The 16,194-nt window shown below is 34.1% G+C and overlaps 1 protein-coding gene across 2 annotated transcripts in view; it reads left to right on the top strand.

The window, feature by feature from the left end:
- Positions 1 to 16,194, top strand: part of LOC145245251 (uncharacterized) — a 260,099-nt gene that overhangs the window by 173,996 nt on the left and 69,909 nt on the right. For both annotated transcript variants that reach the window (XM_080107156.1, XM_080107155.1), the window contains exons 3-5: positions 1,893 to 2,000; positions 13,149 to 13,259; positions 16,192 to 16,194. The exon at positions 16,192 to 16,194 is cut by the window's right edge and continues 63 nt beyond it. In XM_080107156.1, the coding sequence (XP_079963282.1) occupies positions 13,214 to 13,259; positions 16,192 to 16,194 (49 nt within the window). In that variant the 5' untranslated portion in view covers positions 1,893 to 2,000; positions 13,149 to 13,213. The remainder of the gene's footprint in view (positions 1 to 1,892; positions 2,001 to 13,148; positions 13,260 to 16,191) is intronic.

Consider the following 16,194-nt stretch of genomic DNA (forward strand, 5'->3'; position numbering starts at 1 on the left):
CACATCTGTCAATTACAGAGAGGAAAATTAGTATTATTCAGCACTTTACTGAGAGGTGAAGGAGAATATTCATTAAACATTGAGAGATCTATCTATCTATCTATCTATCTATCTATCTCATGTAAAGATGAAAAATGTCCATTCATTTATGAAAACTTATTTAAGTAAAAACAAACAAAAAAAAACACTATGTGAAAGATAATTGGTATCAGCGGTGCTATATAATTAATGGGACAATTTCAATATTTTCCGATTTCGATACAATTACTGATTCTGTTAAAAATTTCCGATTCCGATATAATTACCAATTCCGATTCTTGTCAAATATTTTAATATTTGGCTATAATTTTGGAGGGAAGGTGTTAAACTTGAATATGTGCATATATTTTTCAGAAACGTGAGAATACAGTTGTGGATAGAGGGAAGCTATAGATATTAGTTTTTTTCTGGTAGTTTAAAATTCATAAATAATAATTATTTTATCATAAGTAACGGTAATGGAAAATTAAGTCTTAAACAAAGACAAAAAAAAAAGACAACTGGAATAATCGTTTTTGGCATCCCAAAAAGTTCCGATTTTTCCGATTCTCGATTCCGATTTAAAGTCCCAACATTATCACATACACACATTCGCACACGCACAAATAAACATATATTTAAATACATATGCATGTAATTACGATGGTGAGGTCTCAGCTCTATTTGCATTCATAAATAGAATAAAACAAACACCCATTTTATGTCTTTTTGTGCCATTTGCTAGTGATTTATTGCAAATGACTTGTGGTTTTTCCTAAATATAAATGACAATAGTGGTCACAATATTCAAGTATTTTCCGTCCCCTGCAAGTGGAATTCTGAATTTTGTTATACATCCCCCATTTTAGGGATGCTCTTAAAAATCCAAGACCACTTCCATTGTTTTGTGTTGCAAATAATTGTGCATACGAATACACTTTTGGATTTTATGTAAAATTTCTATTTTTCTATAACACGTACACATTAATATTTACACACACACACACACACACACACACACACACACACACACACACACACACACACACATATATATGTGTGTGTGTATAAATATTTATGTGTACGTGTTTCTTATAGAAAAATAGAAATTTTACATAAACTCCAAAAGTGTATTCATATATATATATATATATATATATATATATATATATATATATATATGCTTGTGTGTCCGTGCGACTCTAGATATATGCTAATAACATAAAATGTGTATACATATAAAATTAGCTATGTCTGTGTGTCTGTCTGTCGCATTTTTTTTTCAAAGAGCATTTTCCACGAGACGCAAGGTCAGAGAGCGGCGCGAGGCGGGCCACATGATCGTATTTTTATGGGCCGTTGTTATATGCATATACAGATATATGTATACAAAAATATGTAAATATATGCCGGTAAAAATAGCTGTTAAAAAAATTATGAAACTTGGCAGACGTAAGTCAACTTAAAGTGCGCAAATATACATTTATGCGTTAAAATCATTTTTTTATTATCATTTCTTATCTATCTGATAGTAGCTCAAACGGTAACAACTAAGGTTAGAGCGTTAAAGGTTTTGGTTTCGATTTTAACTGATGGCACCAAATTAATATTTTTGTTTACTTTTGAAATTACTTCTATACAGTATATTGGGTACAATATAATAATCAATATAATAATGGATCTATAATAAGAAATATTACATCTGCATAAATTAAAATATCATACTTAAGCGTATTTTTCGATCCGTCATAATTAGTTTTGAATATATTTTACCTTTTTTATTTTTTAAATTGTAATTGTATGTTTGTTTAAACAGTTGTATAATGCTTATATTTTTCTATGTACCTTACCATTTATTTTTTAATTGATTGCAGATGTCCCAATCAGAGCAGTGAAAAGTTTCTTGAACCAAACCAACTTCGGAGTGAAGGGACTGGTCAACAAATTCAAATATGTCATTGGAAATAGTCCTCATGGGGCAGGTAAAGGGTTTTCAATATTTACTCTAAGTTTTACCTCGCAGAAAGATGTGACACAAGGTCAAAAGATAGAATGATATATGATGCATAGCTGATAGTGCATTCTGGCTACACAAAGCATACCCGAGCAGCCCTTCAGCCTCAAACGATTAGAGATAAGGCAAGGACTAGGAAAGTAAACTTTCTATGACTGAACAGAAAAAATACCTCAACTCGCCAGTGCATGGCAGCTATTCTATTACGTGATACTGCCGGACTGAGAGTCGATGGCGTGCTTTCGACTCGTATGGAATGCTAAAAACATTAATAAATTTTAGATTCATATTACTTATGACTTAACCCAATCCACGATGTTATAAGTTGGAATATGAATTCGAAAGTAAAATTATATGAAACCAAGTTAAAAAAAGTAAAAGTTTAATGCCTCTCTGTTTCTATCCCTTCCGGATTATAAACATTTCACACTTATATATATATATATATATATATATATATATATATAAAATATATTTTAGTCATCGACATACAGACCTGTTACGTTGTTTCACAACTCATCAGTGCCGCTAGACTAACACCTCTCCCAAGCCGAGGATCGAACCTAGAACCGTCGTGATGACAGTCGGCAGTCCTACCCCCTGACTACGGAATCGATGGCCGAAATTAAACTGTCCGAATGCCTATTTAAATAAACATCCGTCCGCCACTCGTAGAGGGCTCAAACGTTTTGTTTGTAAACAAATCGCGAGCTTCGCATTATTTCAGCTAAATTAAGTAGCGAGTAAGATAATTTACGAGAGTGCTCTACCGAAGAGGGGAGCTTTATAAAATATATTTTAGTCATCGACATACAGACCTGTTTCGTTGTTTCACAACTCATCAGTGCCGCTAGACTAACACCTCTCCCAAGCCGAGGATCGAACCTAGAACCGTCGTGATGACAGTCGGCAGTCCTACCCCCTGACTACGGAATCGGTGGCCGAAATTAAACTGTCCGAATGCCTATTTAAATAAACATCCGTCCGCCACTCGTAGAGGGCTCAAACGTTTTGTTTGTAAACAAATCGCGAGCTTCGCATTATTTCAGCTAAATTAAGTAGCGAGTAAGATAATTTACGAGAGTGCTCTACCGAAGAGGGGAGCTTTATAAAATATATTTTAGTCATCGACATACAGACCTGTTTCGTTGTTTCACAACTCATCAGTGCCGCTAGACTAACACCTCTCCCAAGCCGAGGATCGAACCTAGAACCGTCGTGATGACAGTCGGCAGTCCTACCCCCTGACTACGGAATCGGTGGCCGAAATTAAACTGTCCGAATGCCTATTTAAATAAACATCCGTCCGCCACTCGTAGAGGGCTCAAACGTTTTGTTTGTAAACAAATCGCGAGCTTCGCATTATTTCAGCTAAATTAAGTAGCGAGTAAGATAATTTACGAGAGTGCTCTACCGAAGAGGGGAGCTTTATAAAATATATTTTAGTCATCGACATACAGTATATATATATATTGGAAATGTTAATATTGGAATTGTGCACATATATATATATATATATATATATATATATATATATATATATATATATATATATATATATAAAGTTTATTTCTATAATTTCATGTTTTCATTAACCGATCCTTATGAATTTTAGAATATATTAATTTAAACCTTCGTCACTTCCAGTTTTGCGATGGCCGCAACGGCAAAGACATCACGTTTCTTTTTTTACGTTCTTTTCCTCATTCCCGGTACGGGTCCAAGCCGGCCTGCCTACTACCACTTTTTTATTTTGCTCAACACACACCTCCAAACACCCGGGCAACGCCGGGCAACCAGGCTAGTTTGAAATAAATTACACCATAAGATTCGTCATTGTTACAGAAACACTTGAAAATTCACGAATACTGCCTATACGTTGTTAGTTCCTTGTTGTTACACGTGTCAATCTGTGATATTCCACACTGAATCGTCCTAAAATAGTTCTTTATTTACTCTTAAACTAACTGTCAAGACAACATTAAATACAAATTGTGGTTGATGCAATTGGATATTCGTTTCAAATCATTGCTCTGTAAGCAAGTGATAGAGAGATCGAAAATCACTGGTTAATCATATCTACCCTGCTCATCGCGCTTTCTTGTGTTCACTCGTGGCATCTGTCAAAGAAACCAACTTAGATGCCACATCCGTTTCTATTAACTCTCACAGTCTATTCATCCTAACCAATTCAGCAAATCGATCCTGACTAAACTTTCATTTCCTGTTTTTCACAGATAATCGTTTTATATATTAACTAGCGGGGGTACCCGGCGTTGCCCGAGTGTTTGTTTCCGGGACGGGGGGGGGGAGTTTTAAAAAATGTTATGGTAGGTAAGTAGGAAGGATCAAACCCGGAATCATGAGTAAAAGTAGGAAAATAAAGTGTGAAAAAAAAAACAAAACATCTGCAACGTTAACAGTTCGGCCACCAAGAAAAGTCCATTCCAGTTGTTTAGGAAAAAAAAAAACGACTACGGTAGGTCGGCGCGAACGTGAAAATTTAATGTGAATTGTCCAGCACGCTTACCACTACGCCACAGAGCACTGCAGCTTAGTTTAGTGATTTTAAATAACTTCACATGAAAGAACTACGAAGCCAAACCGGTGTTCTCTTCTCAACTGTTCTTTGTGAACGATCCCCAAACGGTGTTAAGTGGTGGCAGGGGGAGGAGGAATTTATTAGAGAGAAAATATTTTACCACTTCCATTGATCTTAACCGATTTTGGCCGTGACTTCTCAGCAGAAAAAGTATAGAAATCTAAGATTATCGAGGAATTTGAGAAATAATAAGCATATAACACACCTCAGATATTGTTCTGCCGTTTGTGCATATTATATTTGCATGAAATATCTTGATTTTTAATCCTATTAATGTCAAAATAAGACGAGAAAAAATGAGTTCATTTTATTTATATAGATAGAAGATAGATGAGTTTACTCACCCAATATTTGACATTGGTATGTAATCCAAAGTTTTGCAGTTTTTAATCTTCTCAAATACTGGACCTGCAATATCTACAACAGTCCCCAGAAGGCCATAGTACCAAGTTTGTGTTGTCATAAGGGTCGCACTCCTTAAAGTACAATTGAAATCGTTTAAAAATTATTGCAATATATTTATCTTTTTAGTTTAGAAACATGCAATCCATCCATCAATAGCCCTTGGAGGGGCATAGGCCATCTACAACTTTTGTAGATGTGTTCGTAGCGAGGAATTCTTTTTACAGGGTGAGGGTGCTGGCCCCACGCCCAACATTTCCAGAAGGGACATACAGCCTAACCTTCCCAAATGGTCACCCATTTGGTAGAGGCCAGGCTCAACGTTGCTTAACTTCGGTGATCTAGCGAGAACCGGTGTATCAACGTGATTATGCCGTACAAACATGAAATAGTTTTGTTATATTCAAGAACGCAAAGACATACACGTATTTTAACAAAAGAATATAACGAAAGAAATTTACATGCACATAAATACAATCTTTACTTCAATTGTACAAACGTTTAAAAGACAACAAACATGGTTCACTTGTATTTGACGGACACAATGATAAATACAATGCGCATAAATTACAATAGTTCAAAATAGACATTTATGATCAAATATGCAGATACTTTTCATGTTTGTCACGAAACTTGACACTTAGAAATTTTATGCAGTTTCGAGTTTTATCAGAGATGACAAGTGAGTAATTTTGAAATTGTATGATTTAGAATATAAAAGCAAGGATAGATAAGAAATTCTCACTACTTCTTGGACTCGTCATAGTTTGACATTTTCCTTTATAGACTCACATTTTCTTAAAATCGCCTCGACAAACTATAAATAAGTTTGCAGTGGGACGTACATGGCTCTCAGACTGCATGTTTGGTATGTATAATCTAGAATATGTTTTTTTAATTTATAGATTTTTCTCAACATACCTATTTTTTTCATATGACTACTCATAATCGGAATTAAGTAACCCCTAAGTTGACATGTCGCGAAACAAAATAAACGAACACACAAACATAAGATTATCCTATGCATTGTTTTAATATTCAATCATAAAAAGCCGGGACACAAATGTTCTTTAAAATAAACAGGGTTCTGACTGAAATTAAATAATATTACCTGCTCTGTCTTTGATCGGTGTTCACAGATCTTTCTACACAAGTATAAGTTTTATTTAGTACTAATCCCGAGTGCGCGTTTTTGGTAGCGATGTTTTCTTCACATTAAAAACCGAGCTTTGGAGCAAGCAAATAGAGACTGTTTTCCTTAAATCTCAACAATAGATATCAATATGAAAGACTGTCTTGTAATGAATAGTTTATAGGTTGCTCAATCTTTAACCGCAGTTCTTATGATTCAGCATTATCCGAATCTGGTTAGAGGAAATTATGTTAATCAACCTACACGAATGTTACGGAGAAGAACAGGTGTCATGGGACGTTTTTCTTCTCATAGGATGGTTGCTCTAGTAAGTATAGAGAGTCGGGTATCAAAAGTATCTCATACAACTACTTCCTCTTAAAAACGTATAGCACCTGCTATTTGCAAATATTCAACTATATAAGTACTAGTGTCGGGACGATTAATCGGAATCGGAAATCGTAAGAATCGTAACTTTTAGGGTATCAGAATCGAACATTTTGTGTCCGTTTGTCGATGTTATAACGATTTTTTAACTTTATTTTTGTCTTTTTTTAAAACTTAATTTTCTATTGATCATGCTAATGATAACGTGATAAATATTTACAGATTTTAAAATCTATAGATCGCCATAGCCAAATTTATTGTATGTATTTACGTTTCGAAAATATATGCAGATATTACATGCATATTTACCATAATCAGACGCCCCTGAAAAAAAAAACAACAACAACAAAACAAAACAACTATATAGATAAATATTGAGAGATTTCAAAAGAATCGAATCGGAAATTATATAGGAATCTGAAATTTTAAGCAGAATCGATAATCATATCGGAATCGGGAAAAAGTTTGGAATCATCCCATCAGTACTAAGTACTGACCAGGCTCAACGTCGCTTAATTAGGTGATCCAACGAAAACCAATGTTTCGACATGATATCGCCGTATACGGAGTACATTAAATATTTTGGTCGCGAAGAACGAGATGGGGATGATGCCAGCTAGCTTATCTCGTTACATCAACCATTACAATATTTCACCGACCTCTTCTCTACGAAACAGACATTAATCACATGAACAAACTAATAGTGTCCGCACATACGGTTGATAAACATACATACACACACACATAACATCATTTAAATTCCACCGGCGAGGTAGTCTACCTTCTGTTGGTCATGGGTTTGAAGATATCATCAGCCTTTCATTATAGCAATCTCTAACTGGTAATAGCTTCGTTTAAATTACCGTACCGGCCCGCAGGTTTGAAAGTAATCACGTGGTGTTGTCAGATGAGAATAGGTAGATGAATCAGAGATTATGCGTAAGTATTATGGAATGAAGACATAGGTGACGTTAGTGGTTGAGAAAAGGGCGATCACTGTTGTCGGCATGCTGTCCGCTAGTCAGATCGCTCAGCCGTCCACTCGCAAGTTTTACTCTATAATCACGGCTCTTCGTCATATTTTTCTGCTTTGAGAGGGCGGTGACAAAATCGTGTCACTGATCTTTGTGTCATGGTAACATTACAATGATTATTATAATTTCTACTTTGGTACGAAACGTACGGGTAATGACTCTCTTATTGTTATCTTTATTCGGATTGGTCAGAAATTCAGTTAAATGCAGTAATTAACTGACCTTAGAAGAAACGTAGAAAGATGAATAGCAAAGCAAGTATTTTGTTTTAGAAGAGAATAAATCGAGTTAAACATAATAGATACGAAAAATCCGTGCAAGCATTTATTTAGTAAAATTTTGTCCATTAACCAAGCATATACTTCATATTAGCATGTCGCCATTTTTATATGTCAGGGGGGTGGAACAATTTTAAAGTCGCATAGTAGAACTACTTTATTAAATTAGAAATATTTAATAATATAATACATTATTAAATTAGAAATATTATAATATTTATCAGATTATTTTTGTTTTCAAAATATTACGTAAAGATATTATATTTAATTATTGTGGCAGAAGTCGCTAAATGAAATCTTTATTGAGTTATAGTTAACGCAAATCTGAAATATTTGACTTTTCAAATGGGAGGCTGTGTCCGTATTAGGTCTCATAAAACTCTAAAATACTAAAAATGAAATGAACACTGGACAATATTTAATAATTGATAATACCTGTTAAAATTTCAAAAAACATTCGAAGTATTTGAATTTTCACAACGGATTCCCACTTCTCTGTTCACCCTTTGTATTGAACAAAATGAAATGAAATTTATAGCTTATATTATCATCCCATATGCGTAGCAGATATATTCCGAAATGCATAATTATCATCTACATTTTTAGAAGTGAATCCGATATCTACAAATATATAAGCGCATAAGCATACATAATTTTTATATACAATATAGAGTAGAACCCCAGGATACGGCATTAATCCGTTCCGGTGTTGGGATCGTCAGGTGAAATTACTGTATGGGGGGGGGCTAAGCAAAATTTTATACAGTACATATTAAAAATTATTAACAAAATACAGTACAGTATACATGCATATAATCAAATAACATTATAAACGACACGGTAAGGCGGGGAAAATACCGTAACCAGGGGCCGGAAGAATATCGTATTCCACGTCGTAACCCGAAAAGAACGTATCCCGGGGTTAATCAAATTATAATGTTAAAAGAAAAATACAACAGTTAAAAGGTAAAAGAAGCTAGAATGAAATTATGACATTCAATACTTCCATACTGAAGGTATTAAAATCAGCTCAATGATTGGACATTCAGATCAAGCAGAGCTAGTATAGAGTTAGTTGAGCCAGATAACTTTATAACATTGTGAATTTCAGTCCCAACAATTCAAGATCCACAATGATCGTTTCTAAGATGATTAGGATTATATCTATTTTCTCATTCTTTACTGTTTAATTCCAATGTATTTCTTCTTTGGCGTGTTTGACCAAAAATCGCAAATAAAAGTAAAACTAAAATACATATACGTGGTGTTGTCAGATGAGAATTTTCTATTCAACCCCCTCGCATGGGATAAACGAATCAATCGGACCCATTATTGCTAAATAATAATAATAATTGATACCTCATTGTAATATTATCATATAAATAGTATATAAAAATATCTAATCATTGGTTTGTAGCAAATGTAAAGCAGCTTATGAATTTCAAGGTTCGATCTGCCTAGTGTTTTGAAAAACAAAAGACAAACACTTTAAAATCCTAATTGTTAACACATGCGCGTTTTATGTGTCAACTGGTGTTCTTTCATCGTTCGATTACCCAATGTTCGCATCCCATTTCAATATCACAGCGTTCATTTTTATTCTTTTAATAAAACAGTCTGACACAAGGTCGCCGACTTTAAGCACTCTCATTGTTTGCATTACATGGCACTGAGTTTTTTAAGCTTTCTCATTTTAGTTTAAGTAGATATAAATTTAACCCCAAAAGTTAATAACATGATTATATTATTAAATCTATAGTTTCTATATGATATAGTTGCTAGACTTGGAATATTAGATTTAAATATCGAACTTTGCTTCGAAGCAGAAGATTGTCATTTACGATATCTGAATTAATCGCAACAGTAAATTGTTGTGTGAGCGTGTGGGAGTATATTCACGTGTATTCATGTGTGTGAATGTCACTTTCTTGATAATTAATATTTTTAATAGGTTCCTTTAACTTTGGTCGAATACTGAGTACTACCACCGAACGATGCAACATAACAACCTACTACAGGTTTGATTATGCGACCCATTAGAATCCATTGTTATATTAGACACATTTTTCCTCCAAAATAAGAATTTATTATCCGTTATTATAAAACTGTTCTCAGGTATTATAAGATATGTTAACGTTTCTAATAAATTAAAATAAACATTTGATACGTGAATAAATATAAACTATTTTACTTCTCTTAAAGATTCCCACAAACAATTATTTCCTAAAATATATGGCTGACAGACACTAACAATCTACTCTGTTGCTTGAATTAATTCATTAATGTTACCATAAGGAAACGAATTTCTAAATGATGATACGTATATCAAAGCACCCATTCTTTTTTTTTTATCGTTTCTGTTATCTTTAAAGCAATTGCTACGCGCGACCATGGTCATTCATCATCATATCGCACGAATCCGAAGATTCTATCGTTGGCATTGGTTTCCCCGGTATATTTTTAAAATTATAATTCTTTCTAGAAAGACGTCTTACGAATGTTAGTGTATATATATATATATATATATATATATATATATATATATATATATATATATATATAATTGTGAATGAAATGTGTTCAGAGATGAATGTGGGTGTCAGTACAGTTAGAAGGTGAAAAACAGTAGACAAAGAATTCTTACTAGAAAAATATTCACGTCGGTGGTCCTTATGGTCCTGCGTGAGCATTCTGGGAACCCATATAGTACATACTTTGCTATATCCTAATGATGACAACAACATTCCCAGTGCACTGACACTCCCATTCAACTCTGTACGCATTCAGTCACCGTCAGTGTCGTCATCGTCGTCGTCATCATCATCATCATCATATGAACCAAAAGATTGTTTTCATTGGTTTTTTCGATATTCTTATTGTTAGAATTCTTTCTAGAAAGACATCAGAGATTTACGGGAGGGACTACGAGCAGGTTGCTAACATCCTAAGTGAAAATGAGTTTGTTGAATGAACTGGATTCGAACTTGGAACCCCCAGGTCGTCAATCCTTATCGTTAATCACGAGACCACTGTCACCTCCCGCCGTAACTTGCTCATCAGCGCAGATGAAAAAGTCGAAGCGGACAGTGTTTTCTATTGCGTATAATTGCGGAGAGTGTTATGTCACTCACATCTCTGTCGGCACTCTGAAATCAACAAACCCATCTTCTAACTATGCTGACATCAACTGTATCTGCCTCGCAAACGTTCAACAAGCGTCGATGAATGTTGACCTGTTCAATTATTCTGCATAGAGGAATTCAATGAGGCATTTCTGCATCATCTGATCGATCAAGGCGTAATAAAAAATAGGAGGCATTACGTTTGGAATAACCATTCACACAAAGAAATCTATTTACGAAATCTCTTGGAAAAATACGCTTATTATTTGCAGGAAATTATCAGTAATTTTGATGAACTTATTAAAGTATTGCTTTCATTGACAGAAAAATTAGTGATAATGTTTTTAATCGAAAATAATTTACTTTGAATAAATGTCGAATACACATGTAAAAAATATGTAATCCATGTTGTGTTATTATATAACATAAATTTCTTCAAATTTAAAACATGTATCAAGTCAAATAAAAGTTGTTTAGACTTGCGTAAGATTCGATCTCGGATCGTGCAAGATACTGTCTTATTAATGTATACTCTGCCTGGTCCTTTTTACAACGATTCACTTTTACAGTTGCGTACTTCTAAAATATCATAACTTGCAATCGTATATAGATCGATATGTTTTAATGAGATTTTTTATTCAAATTTTATAGTATTATAATTTCAGTCATAAATACACACACACATGCTGAATACCAGCTTTCTGTGTTGTGTTAAAACAAACAGGCAATAGAAGATATCGGTTTATTTTTGTAGTACTTCACAAAAATAAACTGACATCGTCTTATTGTGCCTGTAAGTCTAGCTTTGTTCGTCCCAGTTAATGCAATTAACGTACGTTCGTCCCACTTACTGCAATTAACGTACTTTAACGTCCCAGTTAATGCAATTAACGTACGTTCGTCCCAGTTACTGCAATTAACGTACTTTCTACGGCATATCTGTATCGCTTTGAAAATGAAAAAAATTTGCTGAACTCTTTAATGCATTATTTTTTACAGAAATTCTACACACCTGATTTGACTTGTTTCGAATTACATGTCTTCAAGTTCAGCTGACTTCCAAAAAGGCATGTAACGACTAATATAGTGGCAAACGTATTCTTCGATATCCCTTGTTCTTATAAAGCATAAATAATTGGTCAACTCAAAAGTTATAATTGATTACAACTTTTATATTTGTTGTTGAGCATGTGTTCCGGTGTGCTGTGCTGAGAATCGTTCATTCATTTCGTATGAATCAGGCGATTATTTTTGTCATTCATTCCAGATAACATAATCACGTAATACATCTATAATTGTCGTACACATATATGTTATCAGCTATCGGAGATTCAAATGACAGTTCCATAAAAGAACAACGTATAATAATCTGAGTGGCATTCTCGACCTGGCTGATTGATTGACGAAAGTCTTAGTTATTTATTCAATGCTTTCTGTAAATCATTTGTCCATAAAAAGTAATTTAAAAGCCTTACAAATAACATTAGGAAATACATTCCGTATGAGATTGCCAGCATCGGTTAATCTTTCCTGCATTTTTGTCGACCATTTCATAAAATATCTGTCTTCAGAGATCAATAATTTATTTTTGTTAATAATTTCTTATGCAGCTCGAGATAAATAAAATATCTACTTTGATGGTGCATCAGGGACATAGGCAGATCATAACTCCCTTTCTATATTTTTCTAGTTAGAATTCTTTCTAGAAAAGCACTTAGGGGAGGAACCAATTGGAGGATTTCACTCCACCTAAGTGAAAGTGTTTCTTTGGAGTGGAGTAGATTCGAACTTGATATACCCACGTTGCTAGTCTGTGTAATTAATCACTGAGCCACACACTTCTTGTTGGTGGGACAGAACAATATCCATGGGGGAGGGTAACATCTTTGTTCAGTTCTTCTTTCTCCTCGCAGATTTCAAAACATAACTACTTAACCTTTTACATCATGTCAGTACCTGTTTACGTACTCTGTCATTTACATGCTCGTGTCCTTTTATTTTACCAATCTTTTACTGGTTTTGGTTGCTTCATTAATGTATGGAATAACACGTGGACATTTTGTTGAAAGTTTATTCCTTTTATTTTATCATTATATGAGTCTGAAAATGTTATTCTGGCGATGCGGATTAATCGATTTTCATTTCATCGTTATTTGCAGATGTCGATCACCACCGCAATGTTGCCCAGGGTTATCTACCAAAAGCTATTCAAAACATCGTGACAATGAGGGAGGCCGCTGATACGATGCTTCGAAGAATTGATGAGAATGGTAAGATGGTTGGCTACTTCTATTTATACTAGTATACAATCTCTGTCAAACGTGATGGGAAAGATTATGCGTTGCAAGGGTCCCCACTAATATTCATATACAATAATAAAATTACATGAGTAGTTTTTTTTATTTATTTATTGTTATAATTTCTAATAACCTAAAGAAAAACACATCGACCATTCATTTCTTTTTCTTTTTATTTAGAGAAGTGGGATTTCTTTCCGAATTAATTTCAGGTTGTTTAACTTGTAATGTGCTATCTTATGTCCTCTGATCGGTTTACGGGCTAGTGAAAATACCTTCTCTGTTTAGTCACTAACAGTAGTCAGAAGAAACTAACTAAATGAATACAAAAGTAGTTATTATAGAGTACAGGTTGGAAATTCATAGACATACAAATATAATTGTGAAAACATTACCTCAATAGTCATGGCCCAGTCGGTGGGGCATTAGAATACGCCGACTTCCCCCCTGCAAAGGGTAAAAGTCCTTCAGTGGGGGTCCTGGATATGACCTTAAACTATATCCAGTGGTGAGGCCCCAGATTGCGGGCTTTGGGGAGTGTGGAGCCACCCTTTAATTACCATTGCTCCCAGGTCCACTCTGACCCGGAGTGGTAGTACCTGTTAGGGTCCCAACTATGGGTTAAATAGAAACCGACGTGAAAACAACAAATATATTCTATTAAAAAAAAAATTCTTCAAAATCTTTGGATTCGGCATTAAATAACCCAAAAAGAGTTGATATGCCGTAAAACAACCAACCAACCAACAACCTCAATAGTCAAGCCTTCACTTTTAGACGGACATTTTAAAGGAAAATGATTTTAAACCACTGGTAATTCTAAAACTCCTGTTTCAAAGTTGTGTATGAAATTCTATAGAGAAGTCTTAATACGCCATCTTCAGAACTGTATTGAATCTTTAACTGAGATAGGAATTATTAAGATAATATATGGAAGTTTAATAAAAGTTCCAACAAACTATTAATATAGATTTTAATGACACCAATTTTTTAAAGAATATGAAACGGGGAGTGTTTTACAGTTATAGTTAGCATTTCTTACCAATTGTGGATGAGGACATCACCTAGTAACACATATTTTAAATGTCATTCTTGCAGGGGGTATAACGTTTTCGAGATAGGCTTCCGGGGTGTACACGATTGGTCACCATGCACGCAGTACAATGTGATGAATCTCAAAGTGCTTCTGCGTAGCTTCAGTCTAAAGTCAGTACCTATATAGTTAATAACCGCCGGTCTGTAGCAAAAAGTCACGCCCACACACTTGATAGTACAACCCTGTTAATTTATATGAACAAAGAAAGAGCGCACGGCATATAGAAAGGTCTAGCTAAAAAACAAACAAACAAACAAACAAAAAACAAACAAAAATCACCTTGTTTCCATTGCTTTGTCAAATTCCTGTATTTCCTTTGGTAAACATAAAAGAAAACAGATAATTCAGCAGAGAAAGTGACAACACCGACAGAGTGAGATCACTCTACATGAAAACCAGAAGCTTCTTTGTTCCAGATATCATAAGCTCGTAATACATCTATAATTGTCGTACACATATATGTCATCAGACATCAGAAGATTCAAATGACAGTTCCATAAAAGAACAACGTATAATAATCTGAGTGGCATTCTCGACCTGGCTGATTGATTGACGAAAGTCTTAGTTATTTATTCAATGCTTTCTGTAAATCATTTGTCCATAAAAAGTAATTTAAAAGCCTTACAAATAACATTAGGAAATACATTCCGTATGAGATTGCCAGCATCGGTTAATCTTTCCTACATTTGTGTCGACCATTTCATAAAATATCTGTCTTCAGAGATCAATAATTTATTTTTGTTATTAATTTCTTATGCAGATCGAGATAAATAAAATATCTACTCTGATGGTGCATCAGGGACAGAGGCGGATCATAACTCTCTTTCTATGGTGTAGTGGAACACGGTCAGTCAGATTTAACTGCTTCGGTTCCGTTTGTCTGATTTAAGGTCAAAATATATAGCATCTATTTTAGATAAACGTATTTGAACTGAACCCTAGCATGACATTGTAACTCTGTTCACCCGTATAAAGGGCGATAACTACAGAATTTCTAGCATAATAACGTTTACGCATGCACAAAAAGTATTTGATTTCCAGAGATGAGTCTGTCTTAGTTAAAAAGATGCATAAAACTAACAACTTACATTAACATGTTTAGTTAGATCTTGGAAACCCAGTTTCTATTTAATTTTAATGAACAACATTTTAATTATTATTAATTCACTAGGAGTTTTCACACTGGTCTCCATCAGTGATTGCTCATTGAAAATAACCAGTGAGGTTCCCCGGAATCTGAGTGTCAACAAGTTTCCTTTGATTTTTCCACTTTTTTTTTATAACCATTGCAAATGATTTTGCGTTTTCACAACAGTCGTTTATCATTGATTTTTCACTAGTAAGGAAGATGGGTCGTCTGTCGAATTGGGTTGCAATAAGCTCTTCTATGTGTCCAGTTTTTCTAATCAATTTTTTTATCCCCTTTGCCAGTTTATAAATTTCTGGAAATTTTAGTTCTCTTTCGTTCGAGTGATTTTCTTTCTCTTTCGTTCGAATGATTTTCTTTCTCTTTCGTTCGAGTGATTTTCTTCCTCTTTCGTTCGAGTGATTTTCTTTCTATATTTTCCTTCTATTTTCATCGCAACTTCCATGTAGCTGCTTAGCGTTTGAGGATTTTCTCAAAAAATTCAGCTGTTTTCATTATTGCCAGTTTTCTTTTGATTTCGATTTTTCAAGTTTTTCTAGATTTCTCATAGAATTGATATTATATTGAGGTTTTTCATGTTCCATATCCTTTTAATTCTCCGAAAGTTGTTGTTATTATTATTATTATTATTATTATTATTATTATTATTATTATTATTACAGGAT

Source organism: Euprymna scolopes, chromosome 1 (genome assembly GCF_053919585.1).
Source record: "Euprymna scolopes isolate OS-2025 chromosome 1, ASM5391958v1, whole genome shotgun sequence".
Classification (NCBI taxonomy): domain Eukaryota; kingdom Metazoa; phylum Mollusca; class Cephalopoda; order Sepiida; family Sepiolidae; genus Euprymna; species Euprymna scolopes.